Source organism: Nipponia nippon, unplaced genomic scaffold (assembly GCF_047370975.1).
Source record: "Nipponia nippon isolate SJK-2023a ecotype South Korea unplaced genomic scaffold, ASM4737097v1 scaffold_5, whole genome shotgun sequence".
Classification (NCBI taxonomy): Eukaryota; Metazoa; Chordata; class Aves; order Pelecaniformes; family Threskiornithidae; genus Nipponia; species Nipponia nippon.
In genome coordinates, this window is record NW_028262369.1 from 62615411 (window position 1) to 62640449 (window position 25039).

The window sequence follows — 25039 nt, forward strand, 5'->3', positions numbered from 1 at the left end:
CACACCAACCACCCCGGACCGCGCCATCGCCTTCGGCCCGGCGGCCACCTCGCCCTCCCTGGGCGCGCCCGAGTCGCCTCTGCTCCTGCTCCCGCTCCCCTCTGTAACGCGATTTCAAAACTACATTAGAAAAATAGCAATAATACAGATGTTTCATCATAACCCTGTTGTAAGCCCAGACGTATTAGAAGGGATTTACAACTGCAGGAAGGCGGGAACGGGGATGACTACGGGGGTGCGTGTTGCGAGAGGCTCTGGGCAGCAGAAATTCTTCCACTCGCCACGAAGGGCGAGGAGAGGGGCAGCGCTGACGGAACCGACAAGCTGCCACTCAACGACCCGGAAAGAAAACGATAATAACAAACAAATGTGATCAACCCACCAGCGAGGACCAGACCACCGGCCGCCTGCGCCGCGGGTTTTACCGGCGGCGCCGCCCCGCCCCGCTCTGTCCCGCCGCGGCGCAAGATGGCGGCGCGGCTGCTCCGCCTGCGCGGGTTGTTGAGGGCAGCCGGCCCCCGGCCCTTCTCTGCCCAGGCCAGGTTAGCGGGGCGCAGGGTCGGCGTTGGTGGGCATCGCCGGGGTGGGGAGGCGGGCGGGCGCCGGGCAGGGGGGAGGGTACCCGGGCGCCTGTGTCTGGGGGCCCCGGTGGGGCGCACCGTGAGGGTGGGCGTGCGCCCCTGCGCTTGGGCGCGTAATGGGGGGGGGGGGGGGGGAGGGTATGTGTATGTGTATGTGTGTGTGTGTGTACGTGTTGATGGGGTTGCACGTGCCACATGTATACATACATATATATATGAATATATATCTATGTGGTGGGTGTACGCACCTATGTGTGTGTTTGGAGGGGTGTGGATGTGTGCCCTGTATATGTGTGGTGGGAAGGTTATAGGCACAGGTGTGTATGTATGTATAGGCGCGTGTGTGTATATGTGTGCCTGTGCCCCCGTTGCAGGAGGCAGCAGGGGTCCAGGTGAACGGCTGGGGCCCGGCGGGTCGGGGAGCCCCCCGAGCACCCGGGGCTGCGGCCTGGCCCCCGGCAGGTCCGGGACCCCCCCGAGTGCCCTGGCCCCCGGCGGGTCGAGGACCCCCCCGAGTGCCCTGGCCCCGGCGGGTCGGGGAGCCCCCCGAGCCCCCTGCGCCCAGCAGGTCGGGGGACGCCCTGCGCGTCCCCGTGACGGGACCGACCTTTGCTCTACTTCCCGCCTGCGCTGGGGGGACGCCGAGGCCCGTGGTGGCAGCAGGTGACGGGCCGGACGCGTCCTTGCCCGGTCACCCGTGGGGCCGTGGCAGCAGGGCGCTTGGGGTCGGGGAAGGGGGTTTTTAGAGAGCAGAAGCGCAGGAGGGTGCTCACGCCTCCTCTGACCTTCCATTTGTGTCTCCTAGGGCTGCGGTTGGCGTGAAGGAGCAGCCTGCCCCTTCCCTGTGCGCCATGTGGGCCGTGAGCCGCAAATTAAACAAAAGGGTGGTCTTAAATAAAGCTCAATATCATCTCCAACAGCTTTAAAAATAAGGTGGAGCTTTTGGGAGAGTCACTGTGTGCCTAGCACAGGAAGCCTGTGTTTGAGAGTACAAAATATTGAACAAGCAAGTTGCAGTAGCCCATTTCTTCCAAATATCACTGGAAGTAAATAGAGTCTGTGTTTCAGGGGCTTTTAATCCTTTGCATGAGGAAGAGCGTGAGTAACTTCATGTGGCAGTAAATGAAGACCTTTGTAACAGAGTAAATAAGCGTACGCTCAGCTCTGTGGGACTACACACAATTACTGTGCTGTGCGGGGAAACTGGTGCTGAGGAACTGAGGAGAGATGAACAAAATAGTTTGAGAAAGGAACAATGAATGCCTTTTCCATTTAATATAGCTCAGCTTGGTATTTATCATTTCTGATGTTTTGTGGCAATAAAATAAAAGCAAGTCAAAGAACTCAATGCGCAAATGTAAGAAGGGAAATTTCATTTCAGCCCTACAGTAGTATGTCTTCCTTGACATTCTAAACCCCTACAAAAGCTTTAAACCCTTCCTTGTTATTTTCTAATTATACTTTCCTTGTGTGGTTTCAACTACTGACATTTATCACTGTTTCAGTTTTTATTTTTTGTTAAGGAAGCATTTTATTTTTACATGTATTTTTATCAGAGTTTCAGAAGGATTAGCCTTCCTGTACAAAAAAAATACTGAAAGAAGGAATTAGAAAGCATTATTTTCAAGGTTAGAACTACACAGATATATGTGATAATGCAGAGTATAATATAGCCCTCAGAGCATGCAAATCCATGTTGTACTCGCTTTTATTTTGAGTGTGTGAATTTTCAGTGTGATGGATTTGCAATATTGGGGCTTTTGGGGGCATGTACAGAATGAACAAAACCCACAAAAAGGTTTACTTTTTCAAAAAGTTACCTCCTCAGTTTAAATTGAGCTGAATTGCATTTTGGAGGTTGTGTGGTGGGGGGAGAAGGCAGTGATGATTTTTAGAATCTAATGAACGGAAACTTTATCCTCTTACCTATTATGTATTATTATTGTTTTTAATTTATTTGAAGCATTAAGGACAAACCAGTCTTGCTTTACCTCCTTTCACAGCCTAGTGAAGTACAGTGTGTGTTAGGTATTTACATTTATTGTGGGTATCCTTTGGACCCAATAGTGTGCTAGACTTGAGATGCGAACTATGTTTAACAACACGGGTGTTTCCTTTCTTTTAAAAGGGTTATGTAAATGGGGGTGCCTGTGTCCTAACAGATGCTTTCACTTGTCTTTTTTTTTTTTCAGTCCTTTGCAAACTGAACAGCATGGCACAAAGCGCCCAGAACCGTCTTCTGCTAAAAGTTTGGTTGATATAGGAATTCGGAGGATCTTCTCGTCAGATCATGATATCTTCAGGGAGAGTGCCAGGAAGTTCTTTCAGGAAGAAGTGCTGCCTTTTCACGCAGAGTAAGATACCTTTTAAACATTTTGGTTTGCCAAATAGTATGCATGTTTTCCCCAGAATGCTTTTTGGGGTGTTAATATATAAACAGGGTATGTGTTTTCATTTACAAGCTTTGTATTTCGAATTGACTCAATTAAAACAAACTTGCCTATGAAAATCATATGTGAAAAAAATCACACGTAATAAAAATCCATTGCATTCTTTGAGCTCCAGTGTAGGCAATATGGGATCTTTGTCTTAGGGCCTATGAGCAGACAAATGCAGTTTGCAGAGTTGCAGCAAAAGTATCCCTGCTTGTAGGTACTAGCTCTGACACCGATATCTTGGGGGTAGAATTAGGGAGAGAATTCGGCTGCCACGCTATTGTACTGCTGTCATCCAGAAAGCATTAACACTGTGTCTAGGTTACATTGCAGTAGATTTTGTAAATACAGTACACATAGGATGGTAAGATGGATTGTGTATTACTAAGAAACTTGCACAAAATATCTTTGTTTAAATTCCTCTCTTTTTTGCTTCTGTGGAAATATGTGTGGTCTTCTGCATAGAGTAGAAGTGTCGTACTTGCGTTGAACTAGAGCTGGAGGGTGTTTTTCACCCTTATTTCAGCTATATCCACTCACATTATAGTTGGAGAAAGAAAATAAATGAACTCAGAACATGTTTTTGAACAGAAAGTATTAAGCTGCAGTAGTGTCTTAAACAATTCTTACTTTAAAAACATTCCTGCAAAAACACTGGGGGGTAGTGAAGGGCTTATTCTTAAATCACACTGCTAGATGAGTTCGCAGTGTGTATCCACAAACAGTTGAGATGGCACAATTGAGTGGGTGGGGTGTTGTGGCTCTGGGGCAGAAATGAACAGCGGGAGGCAATGGAAACAGCTTACATCAGGGTTGTTGCCAACTATTTTTTTCATCCTCAAACCGTGACCTCAAAGTAGTATGCTTTTCTACTGTACAGTCATATTCTGTCTACAAAAACAGATGTTTTCCCTTATCTTTTGTTAGAATGACTTCTAGTGCAGGTTTGTGAACAGATACTGGCTCTGCTTGAGTTTGCTGAAGATCCTGTTTGCTAGTTTGCTGACACAACTATTTCCAAGGGAGACTGGAACAAGTTGGACTTGTGTTCTTGCATCACTTCAGTGACCTGTGAAGCATTCTGTTCTCACACCTTTCAAGTAAACAGGCTTCAGGCATAGTATATTAATTGGCTGGGCTGATGTGAAAAGACAAGTGTGGCATCAGTGAATGCAGTTGTGGATTATTGTGAGGAGGAGAAGATTTTGTGATGGGTGAAGTAGACAGGAATGGCCCTGAAAGGGGGGGGGGGGGGGGGGGGGGGGAAAGATGGTCATGAGAGAGATTTAAGATTTCCAGTGTAGGAGTGAAAGCTCTGGGAATAGCTTTGGGAAGCTTAAATGTGTCGGATAAGGTACTTGATTAACTGTGGATAAAGTGCTATGGTATAGCTCTGCTACATACAAGTGTGTCAGAGGAGTATCTCTGGTCTAATCTGTCTACGATATAATTTTAAAATTGTGGTTTAAAAAAGAAAAGAGAAAAAAAAAAAAAGCTATGCCGTGCCATTAATGGCTATACAACTTTCTGTTGAGTTGGCAAACTCCATAAAGAGGCACTATTTTTCCAAGAATAAGTGATCTCTGTGGTGTTAAAATCTGCAAACTGTCAGCAGATAAGCCTCAACTATCTATTTACAGACTTGAAACCACCTTACAGCAGTAATTTACCAAGATACAGTACTAACTTGTAGTAAGTGCACAGGGGCCAATTTTTATGTAAAAGTTACTAATGTGTTAATACTCGGTTCTTATGAAGCAGTTGTCATTGGTAGATTTGAAATCTTTCACACAAGATACTGATGTGTTACACCCATTTTGTACGTGGGGAAAATGTAATGTCAGGAAGATAAAGACCTGCTTGTAATTATCCAGATGGTTGTGGCTAAATCTCCTAAATCCTGATCTGGTACTCAGACCAATAGGCAGCACTGCCTTTCATTACAAGGCTTAAAGAGATGTCAGGTTGTATGTTGGAAGCAGGAGTTCAAATTTGTTATGCACTTGGTGCCCCTGTAATGCCAGTAGCATCTGTGGACTCAAAGAATAGAAAACATATTATTAAGCCACCGCTTCTTAGCTGGGAAATATAGTTGTCTGTGTACCTTACGCATTGTATGTTGGGGAGACCGAAAGCTTCTTCCTATGCATTGAAACCTGGCTGCAGGTGCTGTAGTGTGAAGCAGCAGCCATGACAAATAAACAGCAGTACATGGGGAACTGAATGCATGACTCCCTTCTTGTGTTCATTTTGCAGATGGGAGAAGGATGGCCAGGTGAGCAGGGAGCTCTGGGAAAAGGCTGGACAGCAGGGTTTGCTGGGTGTTGCTATTGCTGAAAAACATGGAGGCATCGGAGCGGATATTCTCTCTTCAGCTGTGGTCTGGGAGGAGCAGTAAGTACTAGACGCTTCAGGAAGAATTTCAGTGATATTATCAAGAGACTGTATGTTTTTTCCATAAGATGTCCTTATTGTGGAATATGTTTGCTTACAGAAAATGGTGTTATCTTTCTCATGGAAAGGATAGTTTAGACATATGTAAATTCCTCCTGTTTTAAGTATTCTGGGTGATTGTTTAAGTAACAAATGTCATTGTGCTCCACTGTTACGACTTAGCAACCGGGGGAAGCATTTTAGTTAGTCTGGTAGGTTATATGCTCATTTGGCTGTGAAAGTACATTCTATAAATAACAATACAAGTGCCATAACCACAGATTGTGTCTGAGACATCTGCGTGGTGGATTTCTTCATTGTTGGGTCTGTTGTAACTGTTTAAATCTTTGTAGTACTTCTGTTTGAACTTTTTTCTTTTTTTCCCCTCTCTCCAAGGATGTATGTTAACTGTACTGGCCCAGGATTCAGCCTTCATTCAGATATAGTCATGCCCTACATTGCAAACTATGGCTCTGAAGAACAGATTAAACGCTTTATCCCTGAAATGATTGCAGGCAAGTGTATTGGAGCTATCGCCATGACAGAACCCGGGGCTGGCAGGTAAGTTAAATACTAAAACAATGGTCTTAAATCAGTAGGTGGCACATAATGTTCTCGGTGAAAAGAACTCCTGACTCTCCTGGTTGTATGGTCATCTTAGTGACTAGACAGTGTCCTAGATCAGGTAGTACCTCAAAAATGACTGTTACTTTTAGATTACTTTGACAGCTTTGTCATTTCAAGATACTTGCTCAGAATCCATTTCAGTATCATCCCGCTGTGGGCAAATATGCTTTGTATTTGCTTTTATGGTCTGAGTTTATAGTTACTAACTTACTTTTCATGTGAACATACTTTTAATATGAAACGTAGTCAGGAGAAAATTACATACCTCGGTAAAGAGGGCTTTACTACTAGCTTTTGTTGTGGAACAGAACACCTTATTTTCTTTCCTTTGAATCGTTTCAAACAGAGAAATGTCCCTCCTTGCCCATCATTATTGGAGGGCAGACAGCACGTTTGGAGTAGACACAGCTGATCTGGCCAGTTTCCAAAACAGGGACAGGTGAAGAGCAAAACCTCTTGGTGTCATGCTCCTAGATGATCCTTAAGGTCCCTTCCAACCCAAACCATTCTGTGATTCTATAGATGGTAGATGTTGCCAGGGGCTTTTTACAGAGCCTCCTCATCAGGGTTGAGCCTGCTTAGAGGATGTGGTTTTGTCTGGTGTTTGTCATCTAAGGCATGTTGATGTAAGGGGATGCCGATCTGTTGGTGTCAATGCTTGTATTACACCATCTTCCACAAGTAGATACGTTAAAGTGGGACCTCATGCACTTGCACAATTGCGTAGACTTCTCCCTTGCTACAGCATGCTTGTCATTTCTGTTATGCTCTCAGCCTTTTCACCATGTTTCATTATCCTTGTATGCATATTCACTGAGCCCGTGCCCAGTCACTATAAAATCTACCTTATTTTATACTGGGTAGAATTCATGATACAAATTGCAGTGTCTGGAATGTTTTCTTGAAGGACCTTTTGAATTTCATTTTAGTGACTTGCAGGGAATACGAACATATGCAAAAAAGGATGGAAGTGACTGGATCCTTAATGGGAGTAAGGTAAGTGAACAGACATATATGCCACTCATAGGCTTTGGGAACTGAAGGCATTTAGACAGTGAAGGATGTACACCGCTGTTAGTATCTCCCCCCAGTCTTTTCACTTCTGTGTTTTTTGTGGGTTTTTCCCCTGTGCCCCCCCCCCCGTTACTTTTTTTTTTTAATAGGACTTAAGATATTTCTGTTGCTGTCAATTTATGGAAGGGCTTGAGTAAGTTCTTCTTGTAGCTTTTAAATAACCCTATCAAAACACCTATTTTCCCTTAAACTAGGAAGAAAAGGTGTGTGTGTGGGGGAAAGTCCTGCATAGTGTAAGCAGGATCAGGGCTGGTTTTTACTACTGAGGTTGAAGAACAAAATATATATACTATCACTATGAAATATTCTGTGGGCTGAGTAAAAACTTGCTGCCACAATCGAAGCTGTGGAATCTTTATTCAGGAGTCTGCTGGTCATGTTAGGAGAAAAAAACCCCAACTGCATCAGATGCTGTGTGTGTGTTGTCAAGCTGTTGCAAAGCTGGCAGCATTAACCTCTTCTTTCATTGCCATAATAACAAAGCAAGAAGGCAGAAATAAAGTGTTCAAATGGAAGTGTGGGTTCAACAGGGTTTGGTTTTTTAAAGTTATGAAATGTCTTAATCTTCTTTCTCCCCCTGTTCTTTTGTACTCCTGCTGATAACATGGTACTGAGAGAGACTTCTGGCCTTAGCAGATTTTCAAGTGGTGAGAATGTGTGCAAGCAATTATGTACGTACAGGTGTGTAAAAGGATACTTGCTCATGCTGAACAGATGAAGCCAAGCAGGACAGATAGATCATTTCTTTTGCTGGAGTTAAGATGGATCATTTTGACAGGTTCATGCATCATTTTACAGGATTATAGTAAGCAGTTGTGACAAGAAGCCATTGATAGTTTTGCATGTTATACCTTGCTAATTTAATTTCTAGAAAAGAGAACCTCTGTGTTCATTTAATATCTGCATTTGATACCATATTCCTTCTTTATTATGGGACAGACAAAAAAAAACAGATCTGGGCATTCTTTAACTCCACACTTTTGACCCACACAATACTTCTCAACGGACCTTGTTCCAAAACGCTTAATTCAGAAAGCTTAAAGCTTAAAACTCTTCTGGACACTTAAACCTTGCCTTTCATTTCACCTGTGAAAGTGTCAATGCAATCTTTTTTTCTGATGCTTGATCTCTTCTAACTTCTCTCCATGTAGCTCGTTGCTTTATTCCAAGTTGCATTTTTTACAGGTATTCATCACTAATGGTTGGATGAGCGATGTAGTGATTGTGGTTGCGGTTACAAACCGGGAGGCCCGATCTCCTGCTCATGGGATCAGCCTTTTTCTGGTGGAAAATGGAACAAAAGGTTTCATCAAAGGACGCAAGCTGAACAAAATCGGCCTGAAAGCTCAAGTGAGTTCATACAACCCCTAACACGTAATAGACTTGGAGAAAGTCTAAAACCACTTAATGCCTGGCATCACCTAAATAAATATAAAATGGAACTGTGGTTCTAGTCTAGTTCTTAGGCTTTAGAGCACAAATGACACACGTGCAAAGTAAGTATACCGAGTTTGCCTGTGGAAGTCTGAAGCATGTGATGTGCAAGGAGAGGCTGAGGAAGCTGGATTTGTTCACTCCGAAGAAGTCTGGAAGGACAGGATCTTATTGGTGTCTTTAGCTACCTAATGGTTAGCTGCAGAGATGATAGAGCCAGATTCTTCTTAGAGGAGCACAGTGAAAGGGAGAGTGGCAAGGGACACAAGTTATATTAAGGAAATTTCGAAGTAGGCATTAAGAAAAAAAATTCACCATAAAAGTGATCAGATACTGGAACAGGGACCCAGAGAGGTTGTGGAGCCTTCATCTTTGGAGCTTTGGAAAGCCTAACTGGACAAGGCCCTCAGCTGCTTGCTTTGCTGGAGCTGCTTTGAGTAGGAGATAAACTAGATGACCTCTGGAGGACCCTTCCAACCTAAATGATTCTATGATTTCAAGTTAAAGTGTACAATAGCAAGAAAAAAAATGGGGCAAAAGAAGTGGAATGAGGAGATGAGAATGTCAGGCTATAAACTGTTGTGTTTAAAATCCTCTTAGGACACAGCAGAGCTGTTTTTCGAAGATGTGCGGTTGCCAGCCAGTGCCTTGCTTGGAAAAGAGAACAAAGGCTTCTATTATCTGATGGCAGAGCTCCCTCAGGTAAGAGGAATGTGAGTGTTTGCTGCCTGTAGGAAGAACACAGAGACAATTCTTGTCATTGCAAGAATCTGCCTTAGTCTTGAAGGTTTTGTATCGTGGGGAGCCACCCTGGGCTCAGAATCGGGATGTCTGTAGGCAACATTGTGTTGATACTGCTGCTTTTTAACTGAAGTAGACAGTTCCTGGTGCTAAAAGTGCAGTTCTTTGGGCACTGGTAAAAATGTTGTTATCCCACCAGCTCAAAGCCAGATCTCTTCATCAACAGCCCAGCTATTGAAGAACCCGAGCTTAGGGTAGTGTATGTAAAAGATCATCCCACGTTCTCTTGTATACTTCTAGCATGGAACCACTTTGCTTAGTAAATTAAATGTAGCTTGGAGGTCTTTGATGCATTTGGCATTCTCTTTAAAGAAACAAGCAAGCACTGCTGTTCTAGCTCTTCTACCGGTAGAAGCATATTAAAGATATAAGGAACTCTTTCTTTGTCCATATAGCGAAGTAAATTGTTTAGTTGCCAAAATACCTTGCCAGTGGAAATAACAGTTTATGACTTAGTTTACGAAGTTTTGGAATTATTTTGGGAGCACAAAAAGGCAATGTGTTTTTTTTTAAAACATGACTGTGCTTTGTCAAAGCTGTTTGCCTCATCTGGTAGGGATCATGTTTATTTAATTTTATACTGTGAGTAAATATGAAAACTGATCAAAGGAAATCTTTTACTGCTCTAAAAAAATAGATGCACTCATGAACAGGTTCAGTGTGATGTATCAGATGATTTCAGTGGTGCTAGAAATAATTGTTCTGTACTTAGTTTCTGTTTTTTCAGCATGTTAGGAGGAAGGAAAAAACAGCCATGTTATCTTGTAGGTTTTGTTTTTCTAGAGGTGTCCTACTGAAATTGTTAAATACAGTTGTTGTTTAACCTGAGCAGTGAAAACCAATAATTGAAACAGAATTTGATGTGAATGTTTGTCAGTAAGAGTCCTGTGGTTGATCTGTAGCTGTTTTTTGAGTCATTGTTGTGATAGAACATTACCCCAGAAGAGACTTAAAAGTGAGCTTCAGGCTGCAAGGCATTTGTCCCACTCATTAATTTCAGTAATGCCGTGTGTCTGGTTTGATACTTAGTGTGACTTCTGCCCCCCTCCCTTAATGAACAACACTGAACATCTGTGTCCCAGTTGTGCATCTGGAGAAATGTAGGACTAATTCAACTGGATTCTGTAATTTGTGTTTCAAAAGGAAAGACTGCTAATTGCTGATATGGCTCTTGCCAGTTGTGAATTCATGTTTGAAGAAACGAGGAATTATGTGAAGCAAAGAAAAGCTTTTGGGAAGACAATTGCACACTTGCAGGTGAGTTTGAACTGAGAGACTTGTACACAGATTCCAGTGTGCATTTGCTTTACATCTGTGTATGTGAAATAGCAAATGAAAATTACTGGGCTGTTTTCAAAGGGCTATTTGCACAGGTTTCACAGTTGGACTGTGGCTGTTGCTGGCCTCCATGCTCATTGTTCAGTTTTGAAAAACAAAAATAATAAAAAAAAAAAAAGACCACAAAAGCCTTAATATATGTATTTTACAATTCAGTTAGATACCTCCCAGCAGTGGTGCTTTTGGAAGTGAAATACACAGGTGGAAACTATATTGGCTTTTTGCTGCTGATGAAGAAAAATTATCTTGTTGCTCTTAAGCTTGCATTTTACTGTCAGAGTTTCTAATCACAGGGTCTATTACACCTGCATGTATTTCTGTATCTGCCCGGAATCCTACAGACTGCAGAAGAGCTTGGTGCATGTGCACGTACTGCGTTCCTCTGCCCATAATGCAGAAAAATTAACTTTGAGGCTGATGCTAGTGGGGACTCCCAGGCAGTGACCTTGCTAACTGAATGCCTGCAGAGGTGTTTGTATTCAGCTTTATGGGTATTGTAATGAGATTCCTCAGCTACCAGCTAGCTGGGTATTTAAGTGACTGCATATAAAACTGTTGGGTCGTTCTCTGTGAGCATACCTCGCTCCTGACAGTGGTAGTTAATTGTGTTTTGAGATGTTTATGCCTACGCTCTTTAGTTGCAGTCATAAAACAAACGTTGCTTTCTGCAGTATTGCAGTGTTACAGTTTTCCTGAAAACCACATTAGCTGTTAGGGCTGAAGCAGACCAAGCTCCTGCATGTTTGGTTTACAGGATAGAAGTGACTCATATGGGTTAGAGCATGTTGGCTGCCTCTTTTTTATATATATATATATATATACTTCTGAAATAATAAAAAAAAATTCATTTCAAAGTGTTGAGACTTCCTTTGTCAAAATCAAATCTTTAGTTGTTCCGAATAGCAGCAGAATTGGGCCCTTTAGAGGCTGGAAAGCTAGATATCTTTCAGGAAATTATGGTCTTCATCTGTTTTTAAAGTTAGCATTCAGAAATCCGTAATTCCAGGTGGAATTTAATATGTGCAATGTGCATCTTTAACAAAAGAAATACATTTAACCTTTTTTTTCATGTAGGTAAGGGATGCTTCCTAATTGTAGTAGTTCACGGTGCAGAGACTGCCAAAATAATCTTTTTTAGGCTAATCCCCTGCCAACCACCAGGTGGCCAATGTACTTCATAAAGTATATTATTTTTGCCAAAATAATCCATTCTTGCATACCTTTTCAGTTTCCTTTTTGTTGCTGATGACTAGAATGTGCATATAATAAAATATCCTTTCTAATTAGATCTCTGCTTTGCCCAATTCATTTAGTCATGCCACAGTACAGTGTTGGAAATAAAATCTTTTATTTGTAATAATAGTAGACTGGTCAATTATATTTATTGTCAAGAGAAGCAAGACGACTTTGTTATATACAATTTTAGAACCGTGAGATCAGAAAAAACTTTTGGTTCTGGGTGGTGTTTTTATCCTCTCCCTACCAGAATTACAAGAAGACAGTTGAATGCTTGCCTGGTCTGGTTTTATGTAACCTTAGCGATGGATTTTTACCTCTCCTATCTAGAAACTTTTTTAATGTGACAGAACTCAGTGTTGGAAAACTTTCTGATAGTTAGTCTAAAATTTCCTTTGGATTTGCTTGTGTCTCTTTCCATATCACTTAAACGCTGAAGAACTGGATACGTAGAAAAATGCATCCAATAGACAAAGAAATGCTATTAATAACTGGGGAAATTAGTGGCTCTACGGAGTGAAAGGACATTCCCCCACAAGGGGGAGCTGAGAGTGACAGAGCACCCAGTGCCTCCTACTCTGCGCTCTCTAGGAATTTTTTTTTTTCAGGCTCTTGGGTTTTTTCTCTTAAGGTCATGTTTTGAGTTGGTTTGAGAAGTAAAGGGCAGTAATTCTCTGTAATAAGACTGGTAAAGATATAATTGTATGGAAAGTAAGTTGTCTTCTGATGTACAGAGCCAAAGTTGTTTGAAATGGTGATTTATAACAGAAATCCTTTTAGAAAATGCTCCATTTTCAACTTCAAATATCACTTAAAAACTGTACTACTTCTGCTCTTTCTTTCCTCTGCCTCCTCTATCCACTTCCAAAATAAGACAGTACAGCACAAGTTGGCAGAAATGAAAACGCAGATTTGTGTGGGCCGAGCTTTTATGGACAACTGTTTGCAGCTGCATGCAGATAAACGTCTGGACTCCTCCACAGCCTCTATGGCAAAGTATTGGTATGTGGTTAACGTAATTTGGAAGTGTTACTTGCATGATCTTGACAGCAGCCTAATGATAGAACTGAACCATTCAGATCTAATGAAAAGATAAAATTACTGTCTGATTAATAATAACATTGTCAGCTTCTAATAGAGACCACTACCTTTAATCATGTAGCCAACAAAAATCTTAGTTACATTGAAAACCAGTGTTGGTTAAACAGATCAATTTCAAAATAATAGCATGCTTTTAAAATAGGCTTCCATTAATAACAAGATCAGGAGTCGGCTTTAGCTTCAAGTAAAAGTGAGTACTTCATTGGTATTTAGACAAACATTTACATTTTACTGTAGCAAATAGTTATTGGGTGTGGTTTTGGTTGTGTTTTGTTTTTTTTTTTTTTAAATGGGGGGTGTGGTTTTGGTTTTTTAAAAAGCACCAGTTTATTTGAAGCTCATATGATATTTTTTAGTTAATGTTACTTAGCAATAGCTGTTTGGCCCAGCCAGTTTTTGAAGCTGTCTGGTTTTGGGAAGAAATAGTTAGCTAGAGCTATTGCTGTCACTGAGACTAAACAGCGCTTTCTCTTATTGGCCAGAACTCCTCCTCCCTCTCCCCGTACTTGGTGGTGTTATCTGTTAACTTAGGTTTAACCAGAGGAAGCTGGATGAGTAGCAGCATCTAAAATAGTGGCATGTGAATTTGTGTAGTTTTGTTTTGCTTGCAAAGATGGGAGGAAAAAGCACATCGGACATGAACAAATAACTTTATGGAATATGCACAGGTTTACAGATTCTAGACTTTTAAAAATAAGTATAGAGGAAATGGGTAGAGAATACTAAGGGAATCTAGAGAGAATATTTACAATGAAAGGAAGGATTTTGATTGAGTGCTATTCCTGGCACTGATTACCTAGAAGTACAAGGTACATAAGCAGAGGTATTCAGTTTTGAGGAGGAGGAAACAACTAGTGCCAGCTCAGATGTAGACTTCCTCAACAAATTTCCCAAAGCATATGAAACTCCCCCACCCTGCCAAATGTTAGTGCCACACTTTCTTGCGGATTTCCCCTTTCCCTAATGGAGTCCCCGTGGTTCCCTTCCATAAAACTCTCTTACATGGTCTCGAAAATGCTTGAATGTAGAATTGTTTTATTCCCTACTGTTTCAGGAGACTATCTCCAGTTAATTTTGCTTCAAACCTCTTGTACAGTCAATGACTTGAGTTGAGCTTTGAAGAATTTTAAAACTTTGTGCATCTTTTTTTCTGATATCTGATGAAAGGTCTGTAGGTCTTATTGTTGTGGTGACAGGTTGTGTTATGTAGCTAAATTAATCTGAAAATATATTTAGGAAAGACAGTTGTGGTAACTCACCATTGCAGATTTTAAAGTTGGTATAATAAAGTGAAAGGATTTAACTGGACAGGGCCAGGGGGTGGTTTGGAGAAAAGGACTCTTACATTATTCTGTGAGAAGCAATTGACTTGAATCATCGTTTTCTTTACTTCTGTTGCCACTCTGAAAGTTGTATGTTTAGAAGGTGGTTTTCATGTCTTTCAACTTCAGCTTGAACTTCCAGTGCAGTTAAAATCCTATGGGTTCTTTCATCTAATTTTCATTTGAGTGTTTGAAGTAACATCAAGTATGTAGGTTTCCAAAAGCTGAGATACAGAATGTCAGCTGTAAATGGCATGTTATCTGCCGTGTTCTAGAGGGAAGGTTCACAAAACAAAATGCTTTTAAAGATTTTTTTTTTTTAAGATCATGAAATAATTGAATATTTTGCAGTGGGCAATCGTGTTCAACAATTACAGTATTTCTTAGAATTTGAAACTATAAAATCTATCAAGGAAAATAAATTATACCCAGGTGATGGTTATATTCAAAGAGCATCCTGGTGTGTTGCTAGTGGGGGGGGGGGGAGCCTATGATGCCGTTAATTTTTATGACACAGCTGGGGGATTTGATAAGAAAAGAGACTATATCAACCTGCTTTACAAAAGAAATGTCTTGGCCTGTGAGAAAGGTAAACAAGCTTGTCTGTTTTGAGAGCTTTCCTTCTCTGAAAGCTCTTCCATAAGGAGAACAAATCTTTAAATACTGTTCAATTTAAGGTATTAATTTCTTACCAATCATGCAGGAGGAAAAAAGTCCCTCATAAGATAAAGTATTTTAATGGCCATAATTTAAGATCAGTTATATAGAGTAAAAAGTTTGGTTATATTTTTATCTTGCTAACTTACCTGTATCTTTAGTAATGTTCCACAGCATAACATCCTTATAAAAAACAAATTTCTTTTTGACCATTTAAGGTCTTCTGATCTCCAAAACAGCATAGCTACTCAGTGTGTGCAACTGCACGGAGGATGGGGGTACATGTGGGAGTATCCAATTGCAAAGTAAGTGTAACATTTCAGACTTGAATGATGAAAGATTACCATCAAAATGAAATGAGGCACTTCCTTTACATCTACTTGTCAGTTGTTTTGTATTAATACTGATTTACTGTTCCTTTTCCCATCATGTTTATTGAAAGGCAATCCACTGTACAGATGTCTTCAGGAAGGCTTTGTTTTGATTCTCCAAATAATTCATAAGCTGTTGGGCAATTATTACCTATTTTCACAAAATAGAAGTTGCTTTTCTAGAAGAAAATGTTAATTGAAAAACCAGAGAAGCAATGTAAAAATAAAAATGAGGGGAGCTAGTTTGTATGTTTTATCTGAAATTAAATGCATGCATATGAAGGAAAGAAAACATGTTGGTCAGCCTAAATCTTTTGTAATACCACAAAATAACAAATTGCCTAATCAAGAGCATGACTGGCTACATTCAGCTTTTTACACCTTTTTACATGAAAAAGCTAAGAGATTTATATGTAGAGAGGAATTTGCCATTCCCAATTTTTTGCTTTATGAATATAGGGACATTTTTGGAGGTTTTTTAATATTTCCCTGTATATTATCTGTGAAGATTTGTTTCCTTTTGTGTACATGCCATTTGCCACACTAATATAAGTAGAGCTTTTGGTGGTGTTTGTTTGTTTTTAAAAAGGGGCTAATCTGGTAGTAAAAATAGCAAAAACAGGACTGCTGTGCAGTTGTTGTAAGCAGATAAACTAATTTTTTTTAACTGACTGGGTTTAGATTTTTTTTTATTCTAAATACATTAAGAGTATGAAACATTGCTTTAAAATAACTTTCCTGCATGTTTTTAATCAGCGCAACTTTTGAGTGTTCCACACACTATCTTACTTAATAGGAAGCCCGGCAAGCCCTGTTCAGGGTGTCCTCGAACCCCTTCTTATCTGTGTGTGCAGTAGTTGTCCGTACAGGGTTTTATTATCCCTGTGGTTCAGACACATGCGTGTTTCCAGAGAATCCCGCATTGCTCCTGGGCTGCTCCCTGTATAATGAAGCAGAATGAAGATGGAAAAGCACGCTGTCATCGTCCTGTATACTGTCATCGTCCTGTGTGTTGTCGCCAGCTGTGCATGTGCTGGGGCCAGCTCCAGCACGGGGATGGAAATGGTTTGGCTGCGTGCAGCTTTTCAGCTGCTGGCCCAAATGGAGCTGGAGCTGGTGTCAGTAGCAGGCTGTAGCTGCCTGATGTGGAACCAGTTGGCACTTTCTTTTCCTCCCAAGGTGTTTGTGTCCCACCTCAAAGAAAAAACTGACAGCACTGTTAGCAGTCCTCCTGACAGGATCAGACAGGCCCAGGGCATGAGAGCAAATTACCGTGATAACTAGCAGTTTGGCTCTGCAGGTGGTGTTTTTTCACAAGGAGGCACCTGGGTCTGTCAGTTCATGCAGGCATGCTGTTCTGCAGGATGCGTGTCGTGGTTGAATGGGGGCTTTGGTGTCCGGAGTTGAGTTAATGCTCAGCGGATGTGAGGAAAGGAGGGAACAAGAACTGGGGGCGGGGGGAAGTGGGAAGAGTGTGGTTTTATAGAGTGTTATTTTATTTTTGTTTAATTAGGGGGGATAGTGGAGGCTTTACAATGTAAACAAAAACCAGGGAAGAGATACTGACCAAATTCCTAGTTTGGCACAATGCCTTGGAAAGGTGAAATATTTTGGGTAGTTGAAACCTCTTTGGAAATGTGAACCTCTTTAAAAATGGGAATAGCATACTTTGAAAAGAGGGATCTTCAAAGATAAAACTGGATATATTTTTCTTTTGATTGTATGTCCATTCTGAGGAGTTGTTTTTAATCTTTCCTTGTTTTGTGTTTTGTTTTTGTTCCCCCCCCCGCCCCCGCAGAGCTTTTGTGGATGCCCGTGTTCAGCCAATCTATGGTGGTACCAACGAAATAATGAAAGAGCTTATTGCTAGAGACATTGTCAGTGACAAGTAGGGCAGATGCTCACTACTCTGGAGAATCTTCAGAATCCTTTTACATTAATATATGGCATAAAATCAGATATCAGAATGTAAGTAAAATAAATGTGGGGTATCATATTCTTTCAAGGAAGTGACACTATTTTAAAAGGTGTTAGTAACAACAGTGTGCTCATATGCAGGATATCTAATATTTAATGAACTTCCAATTTAAATATATTTGGACAACACAGTAATTCTCTGGGTTCTACAAGTTCTGGTAGTGAAAGGCAGTTTTTGTGTCTGGAACGTCATGGGTAGCTTGGTCTTTCAGACTTGATGCCATTATATTGAATCCATCCCTTGCTTTTTCAGAATCCAAATCTCTTCTTTAGGGGAGCCAGGTTCTTAACAAATAAACAGAAGTTATATGAACACTTAACTTCGAATTTGTATTCCCACTTGACAAATATCACTGTGTCAAAGTAGAACTTGAAACTTTTGCTGCCATTACTATACACCTGCTGACCGCACAGCAGCCCCCCGCTGCAGGAGGAGGGAATGTGCGACTGACCTCTATGTTTACATGCAACCCAGAATGCCTTATTTTAATTACTTTGTTCAAATAAATATAATAAAGCATTTCTATGCGATCTGATGGTTGTCTGCATTACTTCCAAGCCCCAGGGAGAACCGGGACACTTCCTCTGTGCCCGCATTCACCTCAGGGCTTTGATGGGGAGTTTCGAGAACGGGAAGGTGGTGCTGGTGAATATTTTCAAATATTTCCGAGTGCTAAAAAATGCTAAAACGTACTTTTGGGGTGTTTTTAAAATTATGTAGGAGTGCTGGGGGTCAGGCCTTCGCCTCCCCCGCCGGGAGCCGGGGGCTCGGCCCCGTACGCCTCAGGGCTCCGGCCGGGAGAGGGGACGCGCCTCCGCGCGCCGCCGTCCCCCTCCCGCCGCGCCCCGCGGAGGCGCGCGCGGCAGGGGGGTCGTCCCCGCGTCAGGCGCCCCGCCAATGGCGGGCAGCCGCTCCGGCGCCGAGCCCCGCCCCCGGGCGCGGCGGATTGGCCGCGGTCCTCCCCTGAGCGGCGCGGCCCCCTCCCCCGCTGCGGGGAGGCCCCGCCCCGCCCGCCGAGCTGCGCTTTAGCTGGGCGCGGACTGTTCAACAGCGGCAGTGGGAGCCGCGCCGGGCGCCGCGCCGCGGGGGCTGGAGGCGGCAGCGCCGCTGTGGAGAAGCCGGCGGGCAGAGGCAAGCGCGGGGCTTGGCGGGGCAGCCGGGGGCGGGCGGCGGGGCCGCCGGCCGGCCGCCGCTGCGCGCCAGCGGGGAGCGCTGCGCTCAGGCGCGGTGAGGGGGGGGGGGAAACCGGGGCCGGGCGGCGGTTGGTTCCCGCGGCGGGAGCGGCGGTGGCGCCGCCGAGCACTGGCGCGCATGCGCGAGGAGGAGACTGGGGTGGGGGCGGGGCGGGGCGGGGCGGGGGGGGCTAACGGTCTGGGCGCGGGGCGGGGCCGGGGTGGCTGAGGCGGGGGCGGGACCCGGGCGCCGTCGGGGGCGGCCCGGGCGCGTGGGGCGGGAGCCGGCGGGCAGGGCCGCGCCGCCGCCGTTGCCCCCTTCCACCGCGTCCCCGCGCAGCTCCCATGGGGGTTCCCGCGTCCTTCCCTCGCTGCCCCCCGCCCCCGGGGGGGCTTTCTGCCTGCTGGGCCCTGGCTCCCGGCCGCGGCGTTGGCGGGCTGGCCTCGCCCCGCCTTGCCCGGGGGCGCCGGGCGATCTGCGGGCGCGGGGTGCCTGTGCCGCGCCGGCGGGGTGCGTGGTGCCGCCAGCTTCCCAGCAGCGCGGCGGAGTAGGTACATAGCGTTGTGCTGCCTTGTTCTTTTTCTTTTATCTTTAATGTTTGGGTCAGCAGATGGGTGGAAACCTTTAGCCTGCGCTTTCATGTGTGATTTTTTTGTTTTGTTTTGTCTTTTTAATTCCTGGCTTAAAACTTCCCTCTGATAATCAAGGTGAGCATATTGCTAGGGATTCCTATGCCTCCGAGTGACCCTGACCAAGCTGGCTTCCCAGACTCCAGGCCACTTACTCATAACACCGAATACTTTAGGTAAAGTAGACAGCAAAGCTCTGGACAGCAGCTCAGACCCAGGTGCGTCCCTCAGCCTTCGTGGAGATTTCCTGTGTGGTCTTGAGCGAGTCTTTGTGCATCAGCACCTGGGTTGCAAAACGCTGAAGCATTTCCCAAAATAAAATGTAGCAGTGACTGAGGTACTTGATACCCCTCAGCAATGGGGAGCAAAGTAACCGAATTAAAAAAAAAACCTAAATGGCTAAAATCTGCTTGTTGTCAAAGGGTAGATATTTCCTTTTTGTGCTTAATTTAATAAAAAGGAAATATTAAAAATCAAACTGGATAAAGCATAGTTATAATGCTAGTAGGTGTACCAACTCAGCTAGTCTGTGTGCCTTAGGATTCTCCTTCCTTATTGGTCCACATTGTGAAAGCCTGTGAATGTTTTGGGGAGTGTAAATTCCAGTCATCTTAATTAGTGTCTAAGAGCTGAATGGGTCTTGTTTAAGACCAGGTTTTATGGCCCTCACTTCAATAACTGAAATTCAAAAGGATAACTGAACTGTTGATATGGACCTTACAATGGATCTAAAAGTATTAAAGATATTTACATTAGAGACATATGTACAACCTACTTACAGAGGCACCTGTCACGTAATACAAAAAGCATTTAAGTTTTTAGCGTATGTTAAAAATTACTTCAGATGTTAGGTTACAAATATATGATATTATAGACTGAACAGGAATTAGTTGATGGCATGGTAATAAACTTGGAAATAATATATGATTCTCTGTTCAGAAGCAGTTATGAACAAGGAGAAAAACAACCCTGTTCAGGGATTTTAATGAGTCATGGATTTTTATCATAAATGAATATTAATGAGTTCTACTTGAAGTGTGGCTTTTTTGATGTTTTTAATGATTAAAACTGTTTGGGTGGTCTGTCTTAAATTGAGTTCTCCTACTGTTCAAAGAGAGATCCTTTTTGGGTGGGTGGGTGTGTTTTGTTCTTTTTTTTTTTTTTTTTTTTTTTTTTTCCCAAAGAAGGGGAATTTGTGCTTATATCTTCTGGGGAGTGCAAAACACTGGAGTTTACAGTTTTATCTATATAGTACTGCCTGCACAGTGAGTGCTGCTGAAAGCTGAAACCCTACATAATCCTGTTTGGTTTGTTGGTTGTTTTTTTTTTCCAATCTATTAATAGAACAAAATACTAAAATGCTTAAATACTCATCATGAGTAACTGGACTGCTTTTGAACTGAAAACAAAAGCTGCCTACTGAGATGATTTTTTTTTTTCTTAAAGGCTAGTCCTGGGTGTTTTAAATATGGTCGTCTTCCCTTTTTCTTTCACACTCCTAACCAGGACATACCCAGCGGGACCAATATCTCTTTTGCAGTCCTTGCTGCAGACTGTTCTGTGAGAAAATGCAGATTATGCTATTGAGCTGTTCTCTTTATTCTTAGAAATTATTATGATCCTGTAAGTTTTGTGAAAATTGGGAGAGGTAGGTAAAGTATACCCAAGTGGATGCCTCCCACCAGGCAAGGCTTGGAGAAGCTGGCCAAAATCAGCTCTTGCACGCTCAGCTTGGCAGTGGCTCTCGGTCCTGGCAGCACAGCTAAGGCAGTGCCGCAGTAGTGCCTGTCTGCCAGAGCACTGCTTTATTTTTGTCCGGCGATTATCAGGAAGGCTGTCCAAGAGGAGCTAGGGATTACGGGGCAAACAACACAAAGCTGTAGGAAACCAGGTTTTGTCAGTTGTGTTGTAGGCAGATCAAGGTTGCTCATGTAGCTGCCATCTCTTCTGCAGGTTTTCTCTTAAGAGGCCTTAAAGCAGCTCTTGTCAGTGTGAAAGACTGTTTTTGAACATTCTTGTTGAACTTAATTTTGGGTGTTTCACCAGATGCTGTCTGCTGCTCGGGACTTCACTTTGCTTTTGAAATGCCTTCTAGACAAGGAATAAACATTGGAAGTTTGCTTATCTGAAACACTGTTAATCTGTGAAGAAACTGGAAACAGCTGTATTAATTTGAACTGTTATTTGTAGGCCCCTGAATTTAAAAGCAAAAAAAAAAAAAAAAAAAGTAAAAATCTTCTCCTGGTCTCCAGGACTCTCATTATTAACAAGAAAGTTTCAGGTGTTTGGGATGACAAAAGACAACTCAATTTACAAGGAGAGAAGGCTGGTACAGAGGAGCCTTACAAACCCTTGTGCAAATGGAGCTTTATTGTCATTGAAAACGAAAAGATCACAAACAAAAAACCCACTAAAAGACAAAGCAATCCTCCTCCCAAGCAAAAATCCCCCAAAACATTGTCTGCAGTGTTGTGTAACAAAAGTGATAGTCTTATGCAAGGCGGGGGAAAGAGGCAAAAAGTGAAAGGACTATGAACAAAAGCTGGGAAGGGAATGCCATCCTGTGTGCAGGCAGGTTTGTGATTGGGTTTTGTTGTGTTTATTTTAATAGGGTGCTGCTAATTACCAACATGAAGACACTAGTTTCAGGATTTAGACAAATTCGATTGAGGTAAGCCTGGTAGAGAAGGGTATAACACGGAAATGTTGAGTAAGGACTAAGAAATAAGCAGAGGCAGCAGCGGGGAGAGGAGCTGTAGAGGAGCAGGGGTCGTTGGGGGATTAGGGACCCATAGCTGTGGGGAGAGGAGGCAGCAGGGTGCAGGTCGGGGGAGCGCTTGGGCTGTGGTAAACTGCAGTTCCCGGCTGTATCCTCCTGGGTAATTAAGGCATTAGGGGAGGATAAGCATAAAGTCACTTTAAATATCAGTTGCTGTACTGTGCATGTCTGGTACTTGTTTCTTCCCTTCCCTGGTACTTATTCTACGTCAGCTTTTCTTTTTGCAATACTTTTTAGTCTTTCAAGTGGAGTGCGTATTCAGCACATGAAAAGCAAACTGTTTGCCAGCTTAGTAGCATTTCAGCTGTTCTGGTTTCAAAACCTCAAGTAGTACACAACGGAAAAAATCCTTGAAATGGTTTACCTAGGACAAAAAAGCTTTTCCCAGAAAGAAAATACAGACTCTTCCTGAATACCATGTTGCAGTACTTGTCTTCCCTCCCTCTGCACTTTTTCCCCCCCAGAAGATAATAGACTTGGCTCTAGAAACTCACTTCCAATAAGGGTGGAGTGAAATTATTTTTGCCTCTTTCTGCCAAAATGAAGTAAAATGTGTCAAAATGAAAATTGTTCAATTCTCGTTGAGCCAAGTACTTGTACTAAAATTTGGTTTTAGTTTTTTTGCAGCTGATATTTTGTTTTGCTCATATACCAATGACTTTTTGTGTGTGTGTGAACTTCTTGGAGAAATGTCAAGGACTGGAGACTGGGACAGTACCAGCTTTATAAAGTCGCTGAAATGAGAGGTACACACCTGAAGTGTCTCACACGACTGTCTTCAGGGCAGAAACATCGTGTGAAGTTTGCAAGTTGCTGGGTAAGGGGTTAATTGAGTGATTTCTCTCTTAAAAAGCATTTTATTTATTTTTTTTAGCTATATTGTAACTTAAGCATCTTCTGTCAGGAACTCCTAAGTAGTTAGTGGTTTGTCGGTGGTCTTTAGTTTAATGGTTGTGGTTCAGTTTGAGGCTGCTTTGATTTCTTCCCCTCTTTCCCCTAAAAGAGGGGGGAAAAAAGTTCCCCAAACTCAAAAAAAAAAAAAACAACCCCTTAAAATAATTTGCTAATGGTATTCATTGCAATTTAGGAAATTTGAAACTGTACCAGAAGGGTATGTAGTATTTGAGGGAATATTATCAAGTTAAAACACAGTGCTTGGAAAATTTTGTGCTCACAGTTCTTGAATAGCCTCAATCTTTGTATAGGTATGAGATACACGTCTCCAAACTTCTTGTTTGCTTGAGCAGCAGCTCTGCTGTGTGTGGACGTTTCCTGTCTTTCAGGAGTAGCAATCTATGGCTGTTAAACCACTCAGGCTAAGGAAGGTAGATGGTAAAGTTGAAACAGCTGTCAACTCATTGCCCAGTGTATGTAGGTATCAGGCTGACAGCGTTCTTCTGAGAGAGCTTCTTGGAGTTCCCAGGGACAGATCTAATATGGGGACTTCCTTGAGTTCATAGTAACCCCACAGACAAGCGTGGGCTTTGGTTCTCTCCCCCTTATGTTTTAGCCATGCTAAATCACTTTGACTTATTATAGTTATTTGCCATATGCTGGGGGGGGGGGGGGGGGGGCGGGGGGGGGCATAGGTGTCTGAATCTGTACTCCTTTGGATTTAAAAATCCTTGTCCCCGCTAGCTCTTACAAGAGCGGGAAGATGTAAAGCCACGAGTCAGCCAGGTGCTGAGAGCATTGCTGAGTCTCCAGAGCCTTTGTGATTCGGGGCTCCAGCTCTCATCAGTGCATTGCCCTGTCCCATCCTGGTAATGGGGCTCTTACTGAATGACTGTCCACAGGGGAGGACTTTGTGCTGAATTCCTTTATAGTCTGAAGTTATTGGCTTGTTGATAAAGGTTAAAATACCGGGGATTTTAATAGTATCATTCAGGATTAGCATTAGGACCACCAAACATGGTCCCTGTGATGCTGGGTGAAAACTTCATGGTTGAAGTGTACGTGGGGCAATGAAAAGTGAATAAAGCATATGGAGGGTGTTAAGGCAGTCCTGGAACATGTGGCTCTTTATGTTTTTCTTCATGTTTTGAGGGTTAAGGAGAAAGTATCCAGACTGGTACTTCTCGACTCCTTAGATTTCCATATCTCCCTTTAATGTTTGCACCTTCAGTGTAAAACCTGTAGTTACAAACAAGCTAAGGCTTCAGACAGGGAATTTGCTTTTCTTAAGATCCATACGTGGCAGTCTCGGAATCATTGACCCCTTATGGGATCTGTGCATTGAAAATTGCTGAGCTAGGCAGTTGCTGTGGAGATCAAAGAAACTGAAGACATTAAAAGGAGGGCAATGGAAATGCTGCTCAACTAGCACACCAGTTAAACAGAGAATTTACTGTGGAAGTACTGTGCTACACTCACTTTTGTTACTACTCTCATTGTTTCTGGTTTTGTCTCTAGCTTCTTATATGAAGAACTGACTAGCTTATCTTTCAGGCTTCTGCAGGCTATGTTCAATTAAATCTTTTGCTGGGTTTATTTAACCATCTCCTAAACAAAGCTGAAAGTACAGTGTAAGGCAGTGATTCCTGCTCTGTAGGCTGTGGAATAGATACACTATGACATGGCAGCATAGCTGCTGACAAGAAGAGGTGAACGTTGGCACTGGTCTCTTGATCGCAAAGTTTGGGAACCCTTCGTCTAAGCTATGGCAAGCGACAGGCAAAAGGATTTGTAAAGGAAAACTGCCTTTACTCAAATTGTTATCAAAGAATATTGTGTTTGTATTAGGCAGGCAGTGCCTGATGAATAAAGACGAACTGGATACAAAGGCACAGAAAAGATTTTTTTGTTTTGGTTTTTTTAGGAAACATTTAGAACTTACAGTTCTCTGTTTTTAAAGCATTAGCCTTGATGATTGGTTTCTACAATGTATTTGTGAGAATATGTAATAAATTAATTAATCAAATGCTTGCTTTATAAGATTTACATTAAATCTATTTCTCCCAATAGTGCCTCTGAGTTTATTTCAGAGTGTTTCATCATGTGGTAGGTGTTCTGCTTTGCTCAACTTGTAATAGGTAGCTGCATAGCTCCCATTTCTGTGATACTGTTGATG

At 42.7% G+C, this 25039-nt stretch overlaps 3 protein-coding genes across 17 annotated transcripts in view; 2 read left to right on the forward strand and 1 right to left on the reverse strand.

Moving 5' to 3' along the window:
* CPS1 (carbamoyl-phosphate synthase 1) overlaps positions 1–437 on the reverse strand; it is a 190925-nt gene extending 190488 nt beyond the window's left edge. The window contains exon 1 of the mRNA XM_087732304.1: positions 383–437. The gene's annotated coding sequence lies outside the window, so the exon portion shown is untranslated. The remainder of the gene's footprint in view (positions 1–382) is intronic.
* Positions 295–17918, forward strand: ACADL (acyl-CoA dehydrogenase long chain). The gene is made up of 11 exons (XM_087732303.1): positions 295–542; positions 2774–2935; positions 5273–5410; positions 5846–6010; positions 7006–7072; positions 8336–8500; positions 9185–9286; positions 10529–10642; positions 12834–12961; positions 15258–15344; positions 17209–17918. The coding sequence occupies exons 1-11, from the start codon at positions 469–471 to the stop codon at positions 17300–17302; spliced, it is 1296 nt and encodes a 431-aa protein (XP_087588429.1). The 5' UTR covers positions 295–468; the 3' UTR covers positions 17303–17918.
* A 467-nt stretch (positions 17919–18385) lies between these two features.
* Positions 18386–25039, forward strand: part of KANSL1L (KAT8 regulatory NSL complex subunit 1 like) — a 67323-nt gene continuing 60669 nt past the window's right edge. For 3 of the 15 annotated variants that reach the window (XR_015699186.1, XR_015699185.1, XM_087734139.1), the window contains exons 1-3: positions 18413–18519; positions 21802–21861; positions 22657–22786. Coding sequence is in view for 2 of the 15 variants with exons in the window: in XM_087734139.1 (XP_087590265.1) it covers positions 21821–21861; positions 22657–22786 (171 nt within the window). In the remaining 13 variants the exon portion in view is untranslated. Of the gene's footprint in view, positions 18520–18837; positions 19113–19268; positions 19409–21801; positions 21862–22656; positions 22787–25039 lie in introns of those variants that run through there. The other 12 variants (XM_087734138.1, XR_015699196.1, XR_015699188.1 and 9 more) reach the window with 12 other exon arrangements.

Coding starts and splice junctions, on each gene's coding strand:
- ACADL (XM_087732303.1), top strand. CDS start 469: ATGGCGGCGCGGCTGCTCCGCCTGCGCGGGTTGTTGAGGGCAGCCGGC. Junction 6,011..7,005: donor ACAGAACCCGGGGCTGGCAG/GTAAGTTAAATA, acceptor ATTTCATTTTAG/TGACTTGCAGGGAATACGAA. Junction 15,345..17,208: donor TGGGAGTATCCAATTGCAAA/GTAAGTGTAACA, acceptor CCGCCCCCGCAG/AGCTTTTGTGGATGCCCGTG.